The sequence below is a fragment of the Narcine bancroftii genome, chromosome 3 (genome assembly GCF_036971445.1).
Source record: "Narcine bancroftii isolate sNarBan1 chromosome 3, sNarBan1.hap1, whole genome shotgun sequence".
Classification (NCBI taxonomy): domain Eukaryota; kingdom Metazoa; phylum Chordata; class Chondrichthyes; order Torpediniformes; family Narcinidae; genus Narcine; species Narcine bancroftii.
The window spans coordinates 241,080,137-241,105,687 of NC_091471.1; the positions used below are offsets into that span (position 1 = coordinate 241,080,137).

The 25,551-nt window shown below is 44.2% G+C and overlaps 1 protein-coding gene across 1 annotated transcript; it reads left to right on the forward strand.

Moving 5' to 3' along the window:
• On the forward strand, positions 1–25,441 carry LOC138758409 (keratin, type I cytoskeletal 19-like). The gene is made up of 10 exons (XM_069927281.1): positions 1–699; positions 10,232–10,314; positions 11,668–11,824; positions 15,490–15,651; positions 16,723–16,848; positions 18,713–18,933; positions 21,045–21,094; positions 22,659–22,686; positions 23,934–23,950; positions 24,809–25,441. Exons 1-10 carry the CDS (start codon positions 277–279, stop codon positions 24,832–24,834), a joined length of 1,293 nt encoding a protein of 430 aa, XP_069783382.1. The 5' UTR covers positions 1–276; the 3' UTR covers positions 24,835–25,441.
• Positions 25,442–25,551: the final 110 nt, after the last annotated feature.

Below are 25,551 nucleotides of genomic sequence, written 5' to 3' on the forward strand. Positions count from 1 at the left end.
GAAAAAAGAGGGAGCTTCAGCGTCTTGAAGTGGTTGAGAATTCGCCCTGCGGGGCTGAGGTGGATCAGGAGCTGGAGGGGAGGGATTGGGCTCAGGCAACAAAGCCTTGAATTGTCGGCTGTGGGTGGATCTCCGGGCACGGCCAGGTTCGCTCTGGGTGCGGTTGAGACTGGGTATAAGAGGAGCCGGTCCGGGGACGGGGGCCACTCGCTCCCAGAACGAAGCGCAGACCTCGCACTGCTCTCTGCCTCCGATCCAGACCCCTCTGCCGGCACCATGTCTTCATCTTTCGGCAGGCAATCTCTCTCGATCAGCAGCCGCTCCCTCGGCGTTCCCCAGCGCTCCTTCTCCAGTTGCTCCATGCAGAGCTACAGCCCCCGGTCCCAGACCAGCCTGTGCTACCGGGGAGGGGCGTCGGCGCGGTCGGCTCTGACACTGGGCTGCGCTGCCGGCTTCGGCTCGGGGCTGAGCTCCGGCTCCTTCGCCTCCATCATGCCCGGGGGCTGCGTGATCACCGACCAGAAAGACACCATGAAGAACCTGAACGACCGTCTGGCCTCGTACCTGGAGAAGGTCCGCACGCTGGATGCGTCCAACAGGGAAATGGAGAAGCAGATCCTGGCCTTGGCTTCCTCCAAGAGCGTGGATTCGTTCGACTGGTCCAAATATAACAGCCTGGTGAAGCCCCTGCAGCAGCAAGTAAGTCAGTGGCTGAAATCTGGGGAGGGGGAGACTCCCCTCTACATCTCAGAGACTGGCAGATGGCTCTGTCTATCTGCAGCAAGAGCATGGCGGTAACCACCACCCGCCCACCTGCCTCCCCCTTCCTTGAATAGAATAAAATGACGTTAAGTTACAAATTAGGGGGAGTGGTCGACCTCAACCCCTCGGACTATCCGAATGCGAGGAGGGGGTGGGGTGGGGGGAAGGGTTGATTGAACTTTTGGGGTCAAAAGAATTGTAGAGCCCTGTAGCGGGAATAAAAGCTCTCACGACTGGAGGGAGAACACCTGCTTTTGTTCGCTGAGGCGAGGGTCTTCAGAGGGGCTCAGGGTTTTGGCGGGAAACCAGGGTTACATATGGGTAGATGGGGGTGGAGCTGGGAGGCAGAGCCAGCCATCAGTATAGCACACCACCAGCGAATCGCAGTTCACTTCAAGCCCAAGGTGCCCGCTCCTGCCCGAGGTACCCGCTCCTGCTGGGCCCTCTTCCTTCCAGGCCCCTGGGCTTAAGCCTATTCAGCCTAATGGTCAATCCACCACTGCTCAGTTGCCACCCATTTCATTTCCCCATCCCCATCCTTGCTGACATGTCTGTCCTCTGTCCATGCACTGGCAGATTGACACCACTGGCAAATTTGAGAGAACACACCTTATCTGCTGACTGGGCACCTTCCAATGTTGACTTCTCTGGTTTTTGTTACCCCCCCCCCCCCCACATCTTCCCCCAGCCCTGTCTCCTTTCACACAGATATAACCAATTCTCACCTCTCCACTTATCATATCTAATTATCACCTTTTGTTGGGACTGTCTGAATTCTGAGATTTCCTGCTTCTGGTTCATTTTGTTTATTCTTTGAAGAAGGGCTCAGGCCTGAAACGTCAGCAATATAAGGTATCTTTGTCTCCTATGGATGCTGAAAGACCCCCTGAGTTCCTCCAGCATTTCGGTGTGTTTTTACTGTAATCTGGAGGAACTCAGGGGGTGAAGCAGAATTTGTCTATTCTTTCCCCTCCCACTGATGTTGCTGGGCCACTGAGTTCCTTCAGCCAGTCGATTAATTGCCATGAACATGTTACAAAATTCATTACTTTGCAGCATAGGATAGACATGTCACGGTGCAAACATTCATATAAACCACATTTCAAAATAAATAAAAATAGTGCATGGGAAGTCAAAGTGAGGCAGTGTCTGTGGTTCATTGTTCATTCCGGCTTCTGATGGCAGTGGGGAAGAAGCCACTGGGTGCTCGTCTTCAAGGTCCTGTACCTTTTTTCTGATGGTGACAGAGTGAAGAGTGCATGGCCTGGGTGGTGGGGATCCTTGAGGATAGAGGCTGCTTTCTTAGGACTCCAATTCTTATAGATGTCCTCGATGGAGTAAAGACTGATGCCTGTGATGAGACCAGCCAGAATGATCTCCACGGTAGATCTCCATGGTACATCTGTAGAAGTTTTCAAGAGTCTTCGGTGACATACCGAATCTCTCCTCACAAAATATAGCTGCTGGCGAGCCTTCTTTTTTTTTTTTAAATTTTTTATTTTTCACACCATTAATCACATTAGCCATGATATACACTATTTCTTTTTCACACATATACAGTGACTTTTTCTCCCCCCCCCCCCTTTCCTCCCAAACCACCCCCCCACCCCCCCCTCTCATCCATTTTAGGTATACAATCTAGGTTGCATTAAGCCAGTCAGACAATGTTGTCATTCAACAAAATTACCCCAGAAATTCTACTGAGTCCATTCTTTTCTTTCCTTCTCCTTCCATCAACTTAGGTAATGTTTGTCCCCGGTAGGTTTTCGCTATTGTATTTAATGTAAGGCTCCTATACTTGTTCGAATATTTCAATATTATTTCTTAACCTATATGTTATTTTTTCTAATGGAATACATTTATTCATTTAAATTTAGTAGTTTCTTCCTTTTTAATTTGGTTATGTATTCCATTAATATTTAAAGACATATAGTTCAGCGTAGCCCTTTTATATTTTGTTTATCTTCTCTTTCCGTTTTTCCATCATTACCTTTCCTCCTTTTCCATTTCTGTTTTCTTATTTTCAACTCTTTATAAGACAACATTCCTACAACATCCAACATTTTCCTTATTCTCCTATTTCTATCTTATTTATCCCCAATCTCCCCTTCACCTCCTGAGTTGTCCTTTATCCCTTGTCGGACAACCACATCTCCCCTCTCCATTTGGATTTGCGAATCCACTCGCAAGCGTCAACTGATTTTGCAGTGACCGCTATTTCCCCCCACCCCGCCTCCCCCAGAAAAGATTTCACTTTTCATATGTCACAAAGGTCACTCTTTTAATTCCCTCCTTATTCTCTCTATTCCATTACCTTCCCTTATTAATTCTTGTCTATACTATCTATATTTTCCTCTAAGTACAGATACATTCATGTATGCTCATTGTCTCTATTCACTCTTATACCTCTTTACCCGCATACATATCAATCGTGATCATTTTTACTCTCATTACCCGTCTTCATCCCTCAGTCTATTTTTGTCTTTACCCACATACATATCAATCGTGATCATTTTAACTCTCATTATCCGTCTTCCTCCCTCAGTCTATTTTTGTAATTGTTCTGCAAATTTTCGTGCTTCTTCTGGATCCGAGAATAGTCTGTTTTGTTGTCCTGGAATAAATATTTTCAATACCGCTGGATGCTTTAGTATAAATTTATACCCTTTCTTCCATAAAATCGCCTTTGCTGTATTGAACTCTTTTCTCTTCTTTAGGAGTTCAAAACTTATATCTGGATAAATGAAGATTTTTTGCCCTTTATACTCCAGTGGTTTGTTGCCCTCTCTTACTTTTTCCATTGTCTTCTCCAGTACCTTTTCTCTTGTAGTATATCTTAGGAATTTTACTACAATAGATCTTGGTTTTTGTTGTGGTTGTGGTTTAGAGGCCAATACTCTATGTGCCCTTTCTATTTCCATTTCTTGCTGTAGTTCTGGACATCCTAGGGTCTTAGGGATCCACTCTTTTATAAACTCCCTCATATTCTTTCCTTCTTCATCTTCCTTAAGGCCCACTATCTTTATGTTATTTCTTCTGTTATGGTTTTCCAATGTATCTATTTTTTGAGCTAGTAGTTCTTGTGTCTCTTTAGTTTTTTTATTAGATTTCTCCAATTTCTTTTTTAAGTCTTCTACCTCCATTTCTGCTGCTACTGCCCGCTCTTCCATCTTGTCCATTTTCTTTCCCATTTCTGTTAAGGTCATCTCCATTTTATTTATTTTCTCTTCTGTGTTGTTTATTCTTTTTCTTAAATCCTTAAATTCCTGTGTTTGCCATTCTTTAAATGACTCCATGTATCCTTTAATAAGAGCAAGTATATCCTTTCCCTTGCCTTTCTTTTCTTCTTCTATTTCACTGTACTCTTCCTCTTCCTCTTCTTCTTCCTCTGGGTTGACCATCTGTTGTTTCTTTGTTGCCCTTTCCTCCTCTTCTTTCTTGTTTCTATTGTCTTCTGTGGTCTCTTCTTGCTGCAGGTGTTCTGCAGCTGTCGTTGCCGGCTGTGGAGATCGACTCCCCAGCTGGTCCCCCCTCCCGTTGGTGTGTTTTTTTTCATTCGCATCGCGCATGCGCGAAGTATCGCGCATGCGCGGTTGCGCACTTTTACTCGGCTCTGCGAGCCATTTTTGTAGTCCATTATTTACCGACCTGAGGGAGCGGGTTTCTCTCTCCGCAGCGGGCCTCTTCGGACAGGTAAGGCCTTCACCTTTTTCCTCCTTTGTCTTCTCTTCCTCTCTTCTTACCGTTGCTTTCGATTTTTCTTTTTTTGTCGCCATCTTCTTTCCACCTTTATACTCACTTTTCTGTAACTTTTATTTCTGTGCCTTTGTGTTTTCCTTTGTTTTTCCCGACTTTTCTGGAGAGGGCTGGAGTTCACCGTCCGGCCACTACTCCATCACGTGACTCCTCCCGCTGGCGAGCCTTCTTCATGTTCGCATCGACACAGTGACCCCAGGACAGGTCCTTGTAGACGTTGATACCCAGGAACTTGAAGTTCTTAACCCCTCCACTACTGAGCTCTCAATGAAGACTTAGTAGTGGAGAGAACTTCCTCCACAATCATTCACTTGGTTTTGCTAATGTTGAGTACAATGTTGTTGGTGTGACACCATTCAATGAGCTGATCTATCTCTCTCTTGTACACTTCCTCATTGCTGCCGTTTTATTCTCAACAGAAAATATTGGCAGCGATTATGTCAACCAGTGCCACACCTCCTCCCTCACCAACATTCGGGGCCCCAAACAATCCTTTCAACACTTTTCTTGTGAATCCGCAGGAGCCATCTATTGCATCTGGTGCTCCCGTGTGGCCTCCTCAACATCGGAGAGGCTGAATGCAGACTGGGAGATCACTTTGCTGCAGGCCTTCACACTGTCTGTGTCAGTTCCCAGTGGCCAACCACCTCAATTCCACACCCCATGCCTCTGCCAACATGTCTGTCCATGGCCTCATGCACCATACCACCAAGACCACCTGTAAATTGGAGGACCAATACTTAATTTTCCGTCGGGGCACTCTCCAACTGGATTGGATTAACATTGACTTCTCTGGTTTCTGCTAGCCCATTCCCCATTCTCCCCCCTTCCCTTTCTCTTGGTCTTCTTTCCTCCACCTGTCCACCACCTTCCCTCTCCATGCACAGAGCCATCCCCCCTCCCCCTACTTACTGGTGTGTCCTCCCTCCTATATCCACCTATTACTTTTTGCCTGAGGGACTGTGCTGCAAACTAACATCCCCCGCCCCTTCTCCCCATCATTTTGTTTGGCATTTCTGTTTGTTTGACCTGCTGAGTTTCTCGCATTTTATGTCTGCCAGTGTCATACAGAATGTGGCAGGGTGTTGGACTGATTCCCATAGTTCCCAGACACAGGAGAATGCAGCTGGTCCAATCTGGAGGAACAATCTCAGGAAGAAAGCGTGGTTGCTGGAATGTTACCTGATGCAGAAATGAGCCAAGCCTCCGTGGAAACCAACGGTGAATTTGTCTGCCTTGTTGCGCATGCTGGAGTTGACTTGGTGGTCTTCTCTTGAAGCAAACCCCTCCCCACTGTACTAGATATAACACGGCAATAAACCTGAACTTCAGGAAAGGAAGGACCCTGGACTGCTGGGTAGTCCCACCAGTGCAACCCCCAGGTCCATCCAATAAACTAATTCAAACAGAGGTGCGAAGGAATTTCTTTTATTTTGAATGTTGAAAGGTGTGGACACACAGAGTAGATGTAGAAAGGTTGTTTCCCATGGTGGGAGAGTCTAGGACAAGAGAGCACAACTTCAGGATTTTTAAAAAATATTTTTTTATTTTTCACACTGTGAACCATATCAACCAAAATATATACAAATGTTTCTCATTAAATATACACAGTGGCATTTTCTTATTTTTTCCCCCTTCCCACCCCACTTCAAAACCAATAAATATTCAACATATACAATACAATAAAAAACATTAAACAATGTCTTCACACAATGAAAAATAAACAAGAAAAATGTGTCATCTACTTTTACACACTGGATCAAGTCGTTTTGTCTTCTTATCATTTTAGTGGGGTGGAGGTCCGAGGCAAGCCCTCTCTGTTATGTTCCATGTACGGTTCCCAAATTTGTTCAAATAATGTGACTTTATTTTTTAAATTGTTATTTTTTCCAATGGAATACATTTATTCATTTACATGTACCATTGCTGTACTCTCAGGCTGTCTTCCATTTTCCAAGTTGACATTATACCTTTTTTTGCTACAGCTAAGGCTATCATAATAAATCTTTTTTGCGCTTCATCCAGTTTGAGGCCTAATTCTTTACTTCTTATGTTACTTCGAAGAAAGATCTCTGGATTTTTTGGTATGTTATTTTTTGTGATTTTATTTAATATCTGATTTCAATATTCCCAAAACATTTTCACTTTCGTACATACCCAAATTGCATGTACTGTTGTTTCCATTTCCTTCTTACAGCGAAAACATCTATCTGATAATGTTGGATCCCATTCTTTTAACTTTTGGGGCGTGATATATAACCTGTGTAACCAATTATACTGTATCATGCATAACCTTGTGTTTATTGTATTCTTCATAGTTCCAGAACATAACTTTTCCCATGTTTCATTTTTTATCTTTATGTTTAAATCTTTTTCCCACTTTTGTTTGGGTTTATAGCTTATTTCATAATTTTCCTTATCTTGCAGCTTAATGTACATGTTCGTTATAAATCTTTTAATTATCATTGTGTCTGTATTCACATATTCAAAGCTGCTTCCTTCTGGTAATCTCAATCTGTTTCCCAATTTATCCTTTAAATAAGCTTTCAGTTGATGATATGCAAACATTGTACCATGAGTTATTCCATATTTGTACTTCAACTGTTCAAATGTTAATAAATTATTTCCCAAAAAACAATTTTCTATTCTTTTGAATCCTTTTCTCTCCCATTCTCTAAAGGAAAGGTTATCTATTGTAAAAGGGATTAGCAGATTTTGCGTCAATAGTAATTTTGGTATTTGGTAATTCGTTTTATTCCTTTCCAAGTGAATCTTCTTCCATATATTAAAGAAATGATGCAGTACTGGTGAGCTTTTATATTATACCAGCTTTTCATCCCATTTATAAAGTTATATGTTCTGGTACCTTCTCCCCTATTTTATATCGTTCTATCTTAGTCCAGTCTGGTTTTTCCCTTGTCTGGTAAAAATCTGATAAATACCTTAATTATGTGGCTCTATAATAATTTTTTAAGTTTGGTAACTGCAAACCACCTTGGTTATCCCTCTCTGTTAACTTATCTAACGCTTCCCTCGATTTTCCCCCCCCCCACCCTTACACAAGAATTTCCTTATTATTCTCTTTAGTTCATTAAAGGATTTCTCTGTTAAGGGAATTGGTAATGATTGAAATAAGTTTTGTATCCTTGGGAAGACATTCATTTTAATACAATTTATCCTTCCCATCAACGTTAGCGGTAATTCTTTCCAATGTTCTAAGTCTTCCTGCAATTTCTTTATTAGTGGCTGATAATGCTATATCTAGTTTTTCTTTTTTCAGTAAATTTAATAGCCTCTTCCTTTTTAATTTGGTTATGTATTCCATTAATGTTTATAGTCAAATAGTTCAACATGGCTTTTTCATATTCTGTTTATACCTCATTTCTGCTTCCTCACCACCACCATCCCCCTTTTCCCCTTTTTCATCTCTCAGTTTTCCCTTTTTAAACTCAATGTATAACAACACATTTAAAACATAAAATACTCCCAACAACTCCCACATCCAATATTCCCTTAACCCCAAATACCACCCACCCCCCCTCTGAGTTGCCCCTTATCCTTTGCCGGGCAACCACAACTCCCTTTTCCATTTGGATTGCGAACCTGCTTGCAAGCATCAACTGATTTCACAGTGACAGTTATTCCCTCCCCCCCAACCCCCCAGAAAACACTTTTTTTACACATATTACAAAGTTCTCCCTTTTTTTCCCCTTACTTCCTTTCGTCCCTTTTCTTTCCCTTCTTTAGTTCTTTACATATACATTGTTTTTACATCTTTATATATATTTTATCGCCGTTCTTCATTCTTGTTACATATCTTCATCTCTCCTGTCCTGCAAGCATTCTGCAAATTCTTGTACTTCCTCCGGATCCAAGAACAGTCTGTTTTGCTCACCGGGGATAAATATTTTAAGCACAGCTGGATGTCTTAACATAAATTTATAACCTTTTTTCCATAGGATCGATTTTGCTGTATTAAACTCCTTCCTCTTTAAGAGTTCAAAACTTACGTTTGGGTAAAAAAATATTTTTTGACCCCTGTATTCCAATGGTGTATTATCTTCTTTAATTTTATTCCTTGCCCGCTCCAGTATATTTTCTCTTGTCGTATATCTCAAAAATTTTATTTAGATGGATCTTGGTTTTTGATGTATCTGTGGTTTCAGAGCTAGTGTTCTGTGAACCCTTTCTATTTCCATTTCTTCCTGCATTACTGTCATTCCCAGGACCTTCGGGATCCATCCTTTTATAAATTCCTTCATGTCTGTGCCTTCTTCACTCTCCTTTAGGCCCACTATTTTTATGTTGTTTCGCCTACTATAATTTTCCAACATATCAATTTTCTGAGCTAACAGCTCTTGTGACTCTTTAATTTTTTTGTCACTTTCTTCCAATTTTCCTCTTAAGTCGTTTATTTCCATTTCTACAGCCGTTTCTCGTTCTTCCACATTTTCTACTCTTTTCCCTATTTCTGTCATGACTCGTTCCAATCTTTGCATTTTATCTTCTGTTCTTTTAATTTTTCTTTTAATTGCACTAAATTCTAATGACAACCATTCTTTTCATGCTCTCATTTGTTCTTCAAAAAAAGCTTTATCTATATTCTGTCCACCTTCTATTTCTCTGTGAAGATCTTGGTCTTCTTCTTCCTCTTCTTCTGTGTCTGTACCTGTGTTTGTGTCTTCTTCTCTTCTTTGTATCTGTGTCTCTTCTGATTTTTCTGATGAGTAACTTGTCTCACTTTGTCAGGTCTCTTCTTGCTGGGCCTCTCGCTGTTGGTCCTCCCCTTCTGGGCTGCTCATCTGTCGAGCCTCTAGCTGCTGCTCTTCTTTCCTTTCACCCGTCGACTTTCTTTCTCACCTGATACCTCACTCCCTCTCCTGCTGCTTTCCTTCTCCTCCAGCTGAGTGCCCTGGTGTTGGGCGTCCTTCAGTTGGTCGCCCCGTGGTTGCCCGCTCCTCGGCTGAGCCCCCTCCCGTCGGTGTTTTCCTTTACCTTAGTTTGCACAGTTGCGCACTTTTGGCTCAGAGAACCATTTTTGCAGTCCACCAGTCGGGGGGGTCACGACTCTGCAGGGCCGACACCAACCTCGGAGATCGGGCGCTTTTCTCCACCACGGCTCCCTGTTCCTTCATGCAGGTAAGGCCTTCTTCTTTCTTTTCAGGCATCTTTTCTTCTTTTTTTTTTCCATTGTTTTTACTTTTTCCTTCTTAGGTGCCATTTTCTTTCTCTTCTCTACAACTTTATCTTTTATTTCTTATATTTTGTATTTATTGAACTCTGTCTTTTCTTAACTTTTTTTCTTCTTTTCTGGAGAGGGTTGGTTTTACCATACCGGCCACTACTCCATCACGTGACTCCTATCCTCACAACTTCAGAATTGAAGGGCATCTGGTTAGAACCAAGATGCTTCAGGACTTCTTTACCCAGTGGGTGGTAATTCTGTAAAATTTGATGCCACAGACGGTCATTGGGTATATTTAAGATAGAGGTTCTTGATTAGCCTGGACATCAAAGCTTATGGGAGAAGGCCGGGCAGTGGAGAAATGATTGAGAGGTGGGGCAGACTCGATGAATGGCCTATTTCTTCTCCCATGGCTTATGGTCCATCTGGAGGGTTAATCACCTTCTCCAGGAGTGGTGCATTCAAATGGAGGATCTCCTACAGATTCTCCCTTTACCTTCCTAATACAGTCCCTTCCATTTCTCCCAGATTATCAATGCCATGATCCAGAATGCTCAGATCGCTCTGGAGACTGACAATGCCAAGTTGGCGGCCGAAGATTTCAACAACAAGTAAGTGGCCCGATTTCTTCTGCAGCTTTCCCTGGGCTGGGAACCTTGAAGTGAGTAAAGGATAATTCTCTGGAACGCTCCATCATCTTAACAACAATCGACGTCGCTGGATGAAAGCAGAGCGGATTCAAGAACATGGTTGCACAAAAAAAATTACAGTTCAACCCTCCCACATGCCCAGACGTCCCATTTGGTTGACAGGGCAGTTGTTGTGGCAAAAAGAAAATTAGAGCAGGTGACAAAAAGCTCAGTGAAAGTCGTAGGATTAAAGGAGCATCTTCATGAGCAGTATTTTAATTCTAATTCAGTCATATGGCATGGTAACGGGTTCACAAACCCATGCCCCTCAAATGCCCCCATTAACCTACAACCCCCAAATGTTTTCGAATGGTGGGAGGAAACCAGAGGCCCCGGGGAAAACCCATGTAGGCATGGGGAGAACGTACAAACTCCTTACAGACAGTGCGGGATTCGAACCCGGGTCGCTGACGCTGTAATGGCGTTGTGCTAACCGTGCACCTTTTAAGGGGAGAATACTGCAGTTAAAAAGTCCCGGCTAATGCCCTCACCAATATAAAAACACTGAAAACTAAGGAAAGTACCAAGCTTCAGGTGTTCAGGGGCAGGCTGAGTTTCCAGAGGCAACCATGTGGAGAGTGGGGATTGATGCCAATTCAAACGTAGGCAGCAGAGCTTTGAAAGAGAATGTAAAACATTACAACACAGTACAGGCCTTTCTGCCCTCAATGTTGTTCCTATCAAAAAAATACTAAGTCATTCCTACCCAATATCCCTCTATTTTTTCTTTAATCCATGTGCCTGTCCAAGAGTCTTTAAATAGCCCTAAATGTTCCAGCCTCCAGCACCATTCCAGGCACCCACAACTCTCTATGTGTGTAAAACAAAACTTACCTCTGATGTCTCTCCTAAACTTTCCTCCCTTCACTTTGTACACATTTTTTTTGGCCTTTGCTCTGGGGAAAAGGTGCTAGCTGTCCACCCTATCTAGGCCTCTCATAATCTCGCAGACCTCTATCAGGTCTCCTCTCATTCTTCTTTGGTCCAAAGAGAGAAGTCCCAGCTCTGCTAACCTCGCCTCGTAAGACTTATTTTCCAGTCCAGGCAACATCCTGGTAAACCCTGGGTGACATGGTTGGTGTTGCGGTTAGTCAGCGATCAGAAAATACACCAAGGGTTATAGATTAATTTGGTGTAAATTGAATGGCACGGGCTTGTGGGCAAAAGGGCCTGTTACTGTGCAAGATTGAAAAAAAAAATCTCAAGGTGTGAATTGGTCGAGAGGAGAAGCAATGATTACAGTACTGAGCCCTTTCTCTCCCCACTCTGCTCCAGGTGGCAGACAGAGCTGATGCTGAGGCAGTCCGTCGAGGCTGACATTGCAGGTCTCTACCAGCTGAAGGACACCTACTTGCAATTACAAGGCAGCGTGACCTCTGACATCGCCGGGCTAGAGGATGAGATTGCCTACCTGAAGAAGAACCATGCTGAGGTGGGTGTTCCATACTCCTGTTGCTGCACACAGGGATTTCCTGTAGCAACCTGCTGGGAGATACTTGCACTCGACCCGAGCAAACAGACACCTTCTAATCATCACTGACCAGAAATTTATAACTGAAGCCCATTGTGGGAGGGTGACACCAGAGGCTATGTGTTCACTTGCCCTCCTCACTCCCTCATCTCTCACCTCCCCTCCTCACCTTTCACTTCCCATCTCACACAGCTTTGCCCCTTGCCCTCACCTTCCACCGCCTCCCATCCCTTCCCACCTTCTCCTCCCACCCCTTCCCACCTTCGCCACCCACCCCCTTCACCACCCCTCCTCCTTCTCAACTCACACCCTGCTCTTCTCACTCCCTCTATCCCTTCCACCCAGAGTTCTCTCACACGTTCTAATCTTTAAGGTCTGCCTTTTGGCTTCGGCTCCCCAACAATATTATGGTCACGGGGAGAATGTACCATCTCCTGACAGACAGACAGACAGTACTGGATTTGACCGGGTTACATTACATTAACCGTGCCATGCTCAGTGTTCACCAGGCGGTTTCCTGGCATGGCAGGTTTGTCTCTGAGGAGAAATTGCCTGTACTCTAATGAGTTTAACATGTGTACTGGATTCAGGGGTGGCTATTACGCTGGGTGACTGGGAGAGTAGGGAACAGTCTCGGAATTAGGAGTTGGCCCCATTCAGGATTGACTTGAGGGGAAATAAATTCACTGAGAGGTACAGTGAATCTTTGGAATTGTCCATCCAAGTGGTAAAAAGCACAGAAATACTGGAGGAACTCAGCTGATCTCGCAGTGTTCAGAGGAGGTAAAGATACATTACTAATGTTTCCTGAGTCCTTCAAGGTTTGAGCAAAATGCAGGCAGGTGCCTGTATTAAAAGGCTGGGGAAGAGGGAAGAACGGGAGGGAGAGGAGTGCAGACCAACAAACAAAAGGTGTTAATTGGATAGGACAAGAGGGAGGAAAGGTGAGAGTTGATTAGGGCAGTAGTGCCCTCTGGTGCCTCCAGTGAAGCAGTGCAATGGCAGCCCAGTGCCCCTGAGTATCAGTTGTCAGGTGGAGTCAGGGAGAGCTGGCTACTGCCCCCCTGTGGCCAGTGCTGGGCTTTACAATGGCTCTGGTGCAATGGTTATGCTGGACTTGCATTGAACCATAGAACAATTACAGCACAGAAACAGGCCCCTTCTGCCCATCTAGTCTGTGCCGAGCCATTTTTTTTGCCTAGTCCCACTGACCTGCACCCAGTCCATAGCCCTCCACACCTCTCCCATGCATGTACCTGTCCAAATTCTTTTTAAATGTTAAAATTGAGCCCGCATTCACCACCTCAGCTGGCAGCTCATTCCACACTCCCACCACTCTCTGTGTGAAAGAAGTTCCCCCTAAACTTTTCCCCTTTCACCCTTAACCCATGTCCTCTGGTTTGTTTCTCACCCACCCTCAGTGGAAAAAGCCAATCTACATTTATTCTGTCCATCCCCCTCATAATTTTAAATACCTCAATCTTCTACACTCCAAGGAATAAAGTCCTCACCTGTTTAACCTTTCCCCGTAACTCAGTTCCTGATGTCCAGGCAACATCCTAGTAAATCTTCTCTGCACTCTTTCAATCTTATTGGTATCTTTTCTGTAGTTAGGTGATCAAATCTGCACACAATGCTCCAAATTTGGCCTCAACAATCCTTGTGAATCAGGAAGTATGGCGGTTCTGCAAGAACGAGTTGCCCTTAATTGCAATGTAAACAGCTAAACAAGGAAATCTGCAGTTTACTTCACCAGTGGGCAAAAAAAAAGTTCTGCCACCCACAACAGGATCCTACCACCCGACATGTCATCCCCTCCCCTCGCTGCTTTTCACTGGGATCACGCCCTCCACTCATCCTTTCCTACCCCAGTGCACCTGCACCCCCTCCCTCACCACTCTTGGGGGCTTTAAACAGCTTTCCAAGTGAAGCAACACTTCCCTTGCACACCTAAAGGGATCATTCACTGCATCTCGTGCTCCTGTTATGACCTCCTCTACATCTGGTGGACTGGATGCAGACTGGTTGTGGCAGAGAAAAGTGTTTTATAACGAAATAACTCTACTGAGGCACCAAGGAGTCGCTTCAGAAGGAGTTTTTAGTTATAAGATATCTTGGAGAACAGTCCCACCAAAATACTGGGGCTGCTCTGTCTGAGCACGGACCAGCCGGTTTAATTTATACAAAGGTACAAACAATAGACACATGACACACTGAAGCTCTGAGAGCGTCCACCATATAAGGGAGAAAGCAATTGTCATTGGTTGATTCAAAAAGAAACAATTTAAAGACTGTGGCGGAATGCAGAGGGTACACAATCTTATTCAACAGTGCACAGCTTAACGTACCAAGTGTCCTTATAATGATTAATAGTCTTAAAAGTGGCAGCGCACAGCTTACTTTTAACTCTTTGTTATCCACTAAAACTTTCTTTACTAATTTTTTCTTCACACTGGTAGATCGCTCCGTTGAGCACCTTCGCTCATTTCTCCCTCTCCCTATCCCCTTCCCTTCCTTCCACGACAGAGCTATCTTTCTTAGCCCTCCATCCTCTCCCCCATCACCTCACCTTTGTTCTCTTCTACATTCACATCTGTATCCATCTATTACCACCTACCAGTTCACCTGTGTTCCCTTCCCTTCTCCCCCCCCCCCCCCCCCGCTGGCGTCACCAGGGAGGTGCGGGGAGGGCGGACCACACCATCAGAGGGGGTGACACCAAAATGACAGTCTATAAAATTTTTGTGCAGCGTTTCAGCAGAAATTTATTATTTTTTCTATATATTTCCCTGCAGTTCGTTATAACAACAAAAACATTTTTCATAAGCCCAGCTTACATGTATCAATAGACATACAAAGCTAAAACTCGACGCAAATTTACTTTATGAACCCTCTAATGTCAGAGCTACCGTTATTACCTGATGACAATGACGCTTCGAACCACGTGGTCTCATCTGCCCGTGTCACCAGCAAGCGCTGTTTGTTTTTGTGGCTGCTGTGCATATGATATTATATTTTAAAGGCATAATTTTAATTTTGCTAGTTGTTTATCTCACTACTATTGTCGCTACATTCAGTGATCGACGGGAATTACGATTTACAAGTAACATCAGTACAACAAACCATATAACCATTTACGGAGCAGAAACAGGCCATATCGGCCTTTCAAGTCCGCACCAGCAAGACAAGTCAAAAACCCTCTTATCCTGTGTCAAACCAGGCAATGATGCACAACATTACTAAGGATTTTGTCTAGTACAGGAGGTAGTCCATGGGGGTGGGTTTGACACCTTGCGTTAGCGCACTTGGTGACACCAACCTTAGCGAAGCCACTGTCCTCCCCCAGCACCCTACCCACCCTTTAAATCATGATTTTCAGCACCTCCTGAAAAAGGGCCGAAACATCAACAGATGTTACTACCTTCCTGTGGGTGCTGCATGGCCTACTGAGTTTCTCCAGCACTCTTAATGAATCCCAGTCTCTGACTTTGGTCCTGAATTTCCTTGCAGTGTTCAGCTCATAGCCTATTATCATACCAAACGGGGTGATGGAAGTCCTCAGTGCACTTGCCGGCTGCAGATGGATTGAACTGATCCAGCCGTCTGTCACCCACTTTTTTCTCCAGGAAATGAAGATGTTGCGGCAGCAGAAGACCCAGGAAGTGAACGTTGAGGTGGATTCTGGTCCATCCGTTGACCTAGGTGCTGTCCTGAAGGAACTCCGGGACAAGTACACCAGCATGACTGAAAAGAACCAAGCTGATTTGAATGATTGGTACAAGGAACAGGTAAGGGGGTGGATTGGCCACGAGTGACAGTTCAAATAAGTGGACCAGTGGTTTTCAAACTTTTTCTTTCCACTCACAGACCACCTTACATAATCCCTGTGCAATAGGTGCTCTGTGATTAGTAAGGGATTATGTAAGGTGGTCTGTGAGTGGAGGTTTGAAAACCACTGTTTTAATAATCCCGCATGGACTCGTGATGTGCACGGTTTCAGAACTCCAAAGGAAATGGGCCAATGGCCAATTTTCTCAAGCAAAATATTTCAGTCACAATTGGGTCTAGAGCAGTGGTTCTCCACCTTCCTTTCCCCCTCACCTCCCACCTTAAGACATCATTTAAAATAAACATATATAACTATTTTGGGATGATTTACTCAGGTTCAGTTCATCAATCTCACAGCTTGTGGGAAGACGCGGTTTCCCAGCTTGGCAGTCCTGATTTTGATGTTCCTGTACCTGCCTTGTGGGGCAGTGGGTCAGAGATCCTGTGTGCTTGATGGAAAGGATTTCCTATAATTCCATGAGCCTCATTTCAGTTCATCTTGATAAAGGGGATTGTCATGCGATACATTTGGCATTGGGATAAGGAAGATACGTGGAGTTGCATTGGCTAGTTCCTATCCAGTTGTGTTTGGAAGAGGTCTTGTGAGTCCAAAGGCTCCTTTGCTTTCCTGATGATTAATTTTTCTAGTGAGTTCAAACCTCAGAAGAATGGGATGGGCTGGATATCCTAAGGTCATGTAGGCTGCAAGATAAGCAAGTCCCTTCTTTCCCCATCCCCTACTTGCCCACCCCGGCCCAGAGCTTCATGACCATGACGTACACACTGAGGACAACCAAGGAGTTTCATGACAACAAGTGGCCCAGTAATTGTGCACTGACTCCATCCACACCCTGTCTAGATGATCTCTGAGACTCAGAATTGAAGGCCTCTGGATTCTGGCGGAGTGTATCCACAAATCTCATGTGGACGGGCTTGTGCCGTTGTGTCACCATCTTGATAGGGCCTTATAGGCCTGAGGCTGTTCGTCTCATCTCCATCCCCTTTAACATCTCTCTCATATTTTTATCCAGCTGACAGCTCGAGAGACTCAGTTCACTCAGAATGACCAGCTTATGGCTGGTGCCAAGAGCGAGGTGTCTCAACTTCGTCACCAAATGCAGGGCCTCGAAGCAGAATACAATGGCTTACTTGGAAATGTAAGTGGCGTCTGCTAGTTTGTTTGTGTAGAGTTTTAACGTCACAGGGTTGGGGTGTCACTGGTTCTGCCAGATTTGGCCCCCAGCCTGATTTCCCCTTGGGCTGACTAGCTTGTTGGGCCATTTTGGAGAGCTGCTTAGGGTCATCCCCCTGACAGTCAATTTGGGGAAATGCACGCCTAGTTTGACAGATTTCTGTTCCTGAAGGGCATCGGCAGAGCCCGTGGGATTGGCTGGGGGGACCTCTGTCCCACATTTAATTAATGACACTGGACAACAATTTTTTTTCAAAAGATTTGCTTCCTGAAAAAATTGGGGATTATGATAGACAACTTCAAGCTACACAAAGATAATTTCAGATTTGCTGCATCATGTGGGTTGGAGAAACATTAAATTAACTTTGATTGAATTTAACATGTTTAATCGCATCATGATGCTGACACATTCCATTAGTTCAGTTGCCACTGAATTTTGTTTGTACTCAGCATCTGATGCCTCTTGTGTCAGTGTCCAACATTAGTCGGCTGGCACTGACTCCAGTTGCCCTGATACCACTTTTCCATGGTCGCAAAGTCCTGGTGAAACTTTTCCCCGTGTTCGTCACTGACTGCACTAAGATCAGCAAGGAAGACGTCCAAGTGCGAAGGCAGAAAATTAATCTTCAACGACATGTTGCATTTCGTGATTTTGTCTGTTTGAAGTAGGACAGGAAATCACAAAAATAGGTTACATCTAAAAACAGTATGTGGTAAATTTGAAGGTCATTTTCATGATCAGCAGCCCAAAAATCCACAAAATACAGCTCAAAGTGTGCAGGAAGCAAAATCTTCATTGTCCAGTGTTACTTTAAGTTTCCTGTTTTGGGTGGTGGGATAATCAAATCAGCTTTGATCTTTTTCAGTAACGGTACATAATTTAATTTATAAAAAGATTGATAATCAATGTCCACATTTATATACAAATATTTAATTTGATCAGTCCACTTCAAATTAATAATATTCTTATAAACTGAATAATCTCCTTCACCTATCGGTAAAATTTCACTTTTTTCCCAGTTAACTTTATATCCAGACAAAGATCCATATTGTGTTAAACATTCCTTCAAGTGTAAAAGTGACTGAGCTGGATTTGTTAAATACACCAGTACATCGTCAGCAAATAGATTAATTTTATACTCCTCATCTAAAACTCTCATACCTTGTATCTGTGTATTTTGTCGTATCAACTGTGCTAAAGGTTCAATTACTAACGCAAACAAAACTGGAGACAAAGGACAACCTTGTCGAGTTGAACGAGTTAATTTAAACGGTTCCAAGATCTGACCATTTGTCAATACCCTGACTATTGGTTTATTGTATAAAGCTTTAATCCAACCAATAAAAGAAGGACCAAAGTTAAATTTCTCTAAAACTTTAAATAAAAAGTTCCATTCAACTCTATCAAAAGCCTTTTCTGCATCGAGAGATATCACCATTGGATGGTCAGGGCACTGTCGATATTTATTAATCAAACTAATCACTCGAAGAATATTATCTGAAGCATATCTATTCTTTATGAAACCTGTTTGATCAACATGTGTCAACTTAGGTAAAAGGGTTTGAATCCCGCGCAGTCTGTAAGGAATTTTAACCTTCTCCCTGTATCTGAGTGAATTTTCCCCGGGGGGTCTGGTTTCCTCCCACTGTTCGAAACATATCAGGGGCTGTAAGTTAATTGGCGGTAATTGGGCTCGCGTTCCAGAAGGGGACTGTTACCTTGTTGAAGGTCTTAAAAAAATTAAATAGCCCCATCAATGACCTTGCTTCTTAAAGCAGCCCATTTGGAGAGGGTTTTCAGACTAACCAAGGAAACCTTGTGCTTTTAGTTGAAGGCACTGGAATCCACTCTGTGCAATACAGAAGCATCGTATGCCGCCGAGCTTCAGAGTTTACAGGCCAGAATCGCGCAGCTGGAAGGGGAGCTGGGAAACATCAGGAGCGAGGTGATGCGTCAGATCAAAGAATATGAGAACCTCCTTAACATCAAGATGAAACTGGAAACTGAGATCAGTCAGTACAGATCACTACTGGATGGTAGCAAACAGAGGTAAGGCAAAACTTTGGTTGGCCCAGCAAAAGGAGTTGAAATCCAACCAGTGGGTTTGGGCAGCAGTTTGAGAAGAGCTGAATGGTGGAGAATAGGTTTTGAGGAAGATTCTGAAGAGGAAGGGAGATTCAGTAAAGAATTAGTTGTTTCCAATATGGAACTTTCAACATTTGGTTCGACTCCTTTACAGTCAGAGGGACAGGGAGTCAGGGACAGTTTGAATGATTCACTTTGTTTTGTTCACATCAACTAACACAGAAGTTCTTCTGACAGAAGTGGAATTTTTTGGGTGGGTTTTGGATGAGCTGAGGGTAAAAGCCAACTCAACCACATCATGCATTGGTCTTGAAGCTGAACCTTGCATCTCCTCATTTCATTATACACCTTGGTTGGATTAACTGCAACCTTACCTCTGGATTTCTTTGTTGTCTGTACCTCATTCTCTGCCTCTCCTTGATTTTCAAGTCATCCAGAAGCATGGGGTAAATTTCCTTGTACTTTGGAGACGCTTGATCAAACTGAGCACATGTCCCAATTCTCCCACTGCCTGTGTTCTCAGTTGTCCAATGCACTCATGAGTGAAACTCACTCTCCTCCAATAAACTCAAGATCAAAGCCATTGGCTTTCTGAGACAACTCTCACCCTCTTCCCCCCTCACGGTGTAACAGACCATTTCAAACATTCACGCAAAATTACACAGTTACGCAAACATGTGAGCACCCACTCAATTACACTTTTACTCGTGTGTATGCACTTGCACACAATAATACAGACATGTATGCCCACGCGCATGGACACACACACACACACACACACACACACACACACACACACACACACACACACACACACACACACACACACACACACACACACACACACACACACACACACACACAATGAAGAAGAGGGGAAATAAAGTTGGAAAGATAGCTGAAAAGATTTTCTGAAACATTTCCAGAGTCTAGGGTCAGTGGGACCCTTTTTCATCGGAGCAGATAGGAGTGAGAAGATTTGATCAAGGAGCCCCCACTCACGATGGGTTGAGGAAACTGTAACCATTTTCATTTACAGAGGGTTTGAACCCCATTAGGTTTATTCCTTGGACAAAAGCTACAAAGGAGAAGTCATCCTGGAACATGTGGTCTGTGCGGCAGGGGAATCAGTGGTGTCCGAGGGGAGTTGGGTTACTATATGAGAAGCCCGCAGTACAAAGGGGACAGGACAGAGTTTAAAAACACAATGCTGCAGAAACTCAGCAGGTCAATCTGTGGACTTTATGTAGCAAAGATAAAGATACTTAACCAATGTTCGGGCTTGAGCCCTTCATCAAGGTATAAGCAAAATGTGGGCATTCAGCCAAACAAAATGGTTGGGGGTGAGGGGCTGGGGAGAATACAGTCCCACAGGCAGAAGGTAATAGGTGGATAAGTGAGGGGGTGCACCAACAAACAGGGGGAGGGGGGACAGCTCTGTGAATGGAGAGGGAAAGGGATGGAGAGCTGGAGACAGAGAGATGGGGAAGAATGGTCCAGCAGAAACCGGAGAAGTTGAAGTTAATGCCATGCGGTTGGAGAGTGCCCAGATGGAAAATTAGGTGATGATCCTCTAATTTACAGGTCGTCTTGGTTTGGCAGTGTATGAGGCCATGGGCAGATGTGTCAGTATGGGAGTGCGGTGCAGAATTGAAGTGGTCGGTCACTGGGAGATTCCTGTCACTGATGCAAACAGAGCTGAGGTGCTTGGCGAAGCGACCTCCCAGTCTCTCTGATGTAGCAAAGCCCACAGCGGGAGCACCGGGTGCAGTAGATGACTCCCGCAGATATACAAGTGAGGTGCTGCTTCACTTGAAAAGCCTGTTTGGGGCCCTGAGTGGTGGTGAGGTAGGAGGTGTGGGTTCAAGCGTGGCACCACTTGTGTCCACAGGAGAAGGTGCCAACCAGAATCCATCAGATTCGATGGGTAGTGCGGCCTTCTCTTGTGCTTGTGCTTCTATTGAGATCAAGGACCATGCTGGAGAAGGGTAGGGGGAGGGTGAGGAGGATATGCAGGTATCTGATGGGCAGAGGGAGTGTTAGCCATTTTAATCATTCTCCTTTCCTTTTTTTAGCTGTTCAATTTCTGGAGGCTCCTCTTCAAAAGTCTCGCAACTTTTCACAAGTAAGTGGTTTTGGGAGGAACAGTAGCCGAGACCACACAGCCATCTGCTGTGGACCACGATGGGTTTCCCCACCCAAATCAATGCAGGAGGTGTCCACAGGGCCACCGCTGGCACCTAGTGCCCATACCCAGGCTCTCGGAGAACCTCTGCTGTTGGGCTCTGATGGCCAGGACGTGGTCTATGCGGTAATGTGTGACGTTCGAGTCCTTGGCAGTGAGGGCGTTGCCAAACCCTTGGGCTGGAGTGCAGGGGAGGGGACGGGGAGAAGAGATGCTGTGATATTCCTCTGCTCAAGAGGTCAACCTATCATCCCTCTGACCAGATCAACAAGAATTAAAAATAAAATATAAAAGTCTGCAGACACGGTGATTGAAGTAAAAACATGATGCTGGAGAAACCACTACCACAGGGGTTCGCAACATTTTTCTTTCCACTCACCTCCCACTTTAAGTAATCCCTACACCATTGGTGCTCATTGAATGGTAAGGGGTTGCTTAAGGTGGGAGATGAGTGAGAAGGGAAGGTTGAGAATCACTGCTCCAGATCCAATTGCGACTGATATATTTTGCTTGAGAAAAATTGTCATTGACCCATTTCCTTTGGAGTTATGAAACCAGGCACATAACGAGTCAATTTGGAATGATTAAGACAGTACGATTAAAACTTTTTCTTCCCACCCACATCCCACCTTAAGCAATCCCTTACTAACCACAGAGCACCGATGGCGTAGGGCAGGGGTTCCCAACCTGGGGTACATGTACCCCCAGTGGTATATTTGCATTTTTCAGGGAGAATAGCCACTGCTGTACAATACATGGTGGTGTAATCTGCAGTCAGATTGCACAATGTCGTGTTTTTTTTATCCTTAATTTTTAGGGGTACACGGGAACCTATAAAAATGCCCAAGGGGTACAGAGGAACAAAAAGGTTGGGAACCCCTGGCATAGGGAATACTTAAAGTGGGATGTGAGTGGAAAGAAAAAAGGTTGAGGACCCCTGATCCAGATGCTTTTACTCTGTAAATTTTTTAATTGAGTTTAGTGAAAACCCTTTACACAAGGTAAACTAATGATAACATAAATCATATATACACATCATGAATCAAATATAAATTAGAAGCATAACTAATTATTACATAACTTACTTAGTTCAGGACATCAAATAATTAATCAATTAAATCATAATTCGTACTGTCCAAAATCAATATTAAATATAAAACTTATACAAATAATACACGTGTAACAAGATATTTTATCCTTCGCTGATGTGATCATGTTGTTCTGTGATTTGTAGTTAAACCCCCTCCTTATTAGTCAATAATAAAAAGGATTTTTTAAAATCCCTACTAATCTACCCCCTCCCTCTAAACCAGGTTATCTGTATATATTGTAAAAATGAATCGATTTCCTACGATGCTGTGTGACCTGCTAAGTTTCTCCAGCACATTTATGTATTCCACTCCTCTGATCAGGATTCCACACCTTTTCAAATAATCTTATGAAACTTATCATAGAGGCTCATTAAAATCATTAGCTCCACACTGGATTGTTCTTTCTTTTGCAGACGTGACTCCAGAACGCTCCATGGCTACGTGAGTTGATTTGCCTTTATTCTGATTGATAACTTTAGAGAAGGCTGGGAGATCCCTGGCCCAATGGAGGATTGGGAGCAGTTTTGGGCTCCTCATTGGAGAAAGGATGTGCTGACGTTGGAGAGGGTTCAGAAGAGGTTCACAAGGATGATTCTGGGAATGAAAGGGCTATCGTACGAGGAGCTTTTGACAGCTCTTGGCCTATAATCTTTGGTATTTAAGAAAATGAGCCCTTTTGAATGTTGAAAAGCGTGGACAGAGTAAATGTAGAAAGGTTGTTTCCCATGGTGGGAGAGTCGAGGACAAGAGAGCACAACTTCAGGATTGAAGGACGTCTCCACTTAAAACAGAGATGCGGAGGATTTCTTTAGCCAAAGGGTGGTAAATTTGTTGCCCTGGGCAGTTGTGGAGGCTAAGTCATTGGGCTTATTTAAGGCAGAAGTTGATAGGTTCTTAAAAAGACAGGGCATTAAAGGCTATGGGGAGAAGGCCAGGCAGAGGGGTTGAATGGGAAAATGAATCAGGTCATGATTAAGTGGCGGGGCAGACTCAATGGGATGAAGAGCCTTTCTCTGCTCCTATGTCTTGAAGTCTAATGGTCTTCCACAAAAGAAAACATACAGACTGGTCCCGGGACACTTCAAGGACATCGATCCGTAGTCAAAAGTTCCTTCCTTACTATCCCATTGTCCCCTTTCAAGGCAGGGACAATGCTGAAATTAATCGAACTTTCCGCATGGATTGGATTAATGGTCATGGGGAGTGAGGAGCAAAGCTCACCTCATTAGTTCTGATTTTCATGTCACAGTGGTTAGAATCACAATCTGAATTTATTGTCTTGAGCATCCATGAAATGTGTGTGTGAAGAGGGCGTGGTCTGGGTGGTAGGGGTCCTTGAGGATTTCTTGAGACAACGTCTCTTGTAGAAGTCCTTGATGGAGTAAAGATGCCTGCAGTAGTGATGGCCAAGTTAACAATTCTCTGGAGTTCTTTACCTATCCTGCGCATTGGCACTACAGTGATGCAACCAGTCAGAAATGTGCGACAGTGTTTGGTAACATACAAAATCTCCTCATGAAGTAAGCCGCTGGCGAGTCTTCTTCATAAATGCATCAATGTGGAGGCCCCAGGACAGCTCCTCAGAGGAGCTAACACCCAAGAATTTTAAATTAATCGAAGTTACTAAAATTATATTGTATTATAAAGACAAACTAACTTATTTTACCATCTCTCTCTTTTTATTACAGAAAGGAAATTATAACAGGTAAATGACCTTTGTTTTTCTATTTGATGGGATCGATTGTTGTGAATACAATTAGATTCAAGCCCTCGGATCCAGTGAACACGTGGCCTGTGCTGAGTTTAAAAAAAACTGCAGTCAGGTGTGGGCAGGAGATTCTGCCCTGGGCTTTGAAGGTAGCTGAGGAGTCGATCTAAAAAAAATTAACTTTAAAATTTAGACATACAGCCCGATAATGGGCCCTTTTGGCCCGCGAGCCTGTGCCGCCCAATTGATCTATACCCCTGGTATGTTTTTTTTGAACGGTGGGAGGAAGCCCAGCAGTAAACCTATGCTGACACAAGGAAAATGTACGAACTCCAGTGCTGGATTCAAACCCCTGTCACTGGTGCAGTAACAGTGTTGTCTTAACTGCTACGCTAACCACTATTTCCACTTGAGAGGGAGACATGGGTTGGGGGGGGGGGGGGGGGGGTCCATAGCCTGAAGTTTGTCACATTACAATTGTTTAGAGGTAGCCAACCGTGCCCCACTTATAAAGATTGGGAGTATACTCATGGGAGTTTAAAAGGATGGGGAGAGATCTTATGGAAACAAATAAAACGATGAAAGGAAGATAGAAGAGATGATGTTTCCACTGGGAGGTGAGACTAGAACTAGGGGACGTAGCCTCAAGATTCAGGGGTGTACATGGATCGGAAAGATTTGGGGATATGGGCCAAACACAGGCAAATGGAACTAGCATGGACTCGATGGGCCAAAGGGCCTGTTTACATGCTGTAAAGATCTGTGACTCTGCTTGTGCAACCTGTATATTATAACTGACAGTGAGAGAAAGGGTAAATGAAGTTTGAAATTTCCCTTTATTTGGTGTCTTTACAGAAAGTTATACAACTCGCTACAACTAAAGGGCCATGGTTCCTTTGTCCCTGACTGGTGCTCCTTGCTGCTGGACCTTCTGTTGGATGCCCTAGGATGTGCTCTTTCCGGCTGTGAGCTCCCCACTCACGCCCTATGCTCTTCGCTCTTTGTTCTGATGTCCCCCGCTGGGTGGAAGATGATCCCCGCCACTCACTTTGCACTACACTGGGATTGCCACGGAGACAAACCGTCAGCTGCTCCACCCTTAGCTGATGGCTGATTAGCACCGCTGAACCATGCGGTCTCACCAGCCACCCTCACTCCCCAACCATAGCAGTCGCTGTCCGCCATGCTGAACCCCCAACCAGTGCTAGACAAGTCAGACCCTCAGCTCCTTTGGGGCTGAACCACAGCCTAGATGGTTGGTGTTTAACCAGTCTAACCCACCATCTCTTTGCTAGTCCAACACCCAACAATGAGAGAATCTCACTGGGATCCAGAGTCACTGCTCATGGGGCTTCATGTGAGTGGGGTTCAGGACTTCCAATCCCCTCCGGACCTCCAGCTCAATCATCAGAGACACCTAATATTCCATACCTTCTGGCATGTTTTAATTCTCTTCAAAATCAGCTAATAAATACTTTCTTCAGCGCACTGAGTGGTGTAATTCAATTCCTCATCAGAAGGGGAGTGGAGTCCAAATCAAATCCTTTGGTTTTCCGTTTGTAATCAATGCTTAAGTTTATGCTTAAGCTTGCAGTGGG

Excerpts from the sequence above, each read along its gene's own strand:
- LOC138758409 (XM_069927281.1), top strand. The coding sequence starts at position 277 with ATGTCTTCATCTTTCGGCAGGCAATCTCTCTCGATCAGCAGCCGCTCC. Across the intron at positions 16,849-18,712 it reads ACAATGGCTTACTTGGAAAT|TTGAAGGCACTGGAATCCAC; the intron begins GTAAGTGGCGTC and ends TTGTGCTTTTAG. Across the intron at positions 21,095-22,658 it reads AGTCTCGCAACTTTTCACAA|ACGTGACTCCAGAACGCTCC; the intron begins GTAAGTGGTTTT and ends TTTCTTTTGCAG.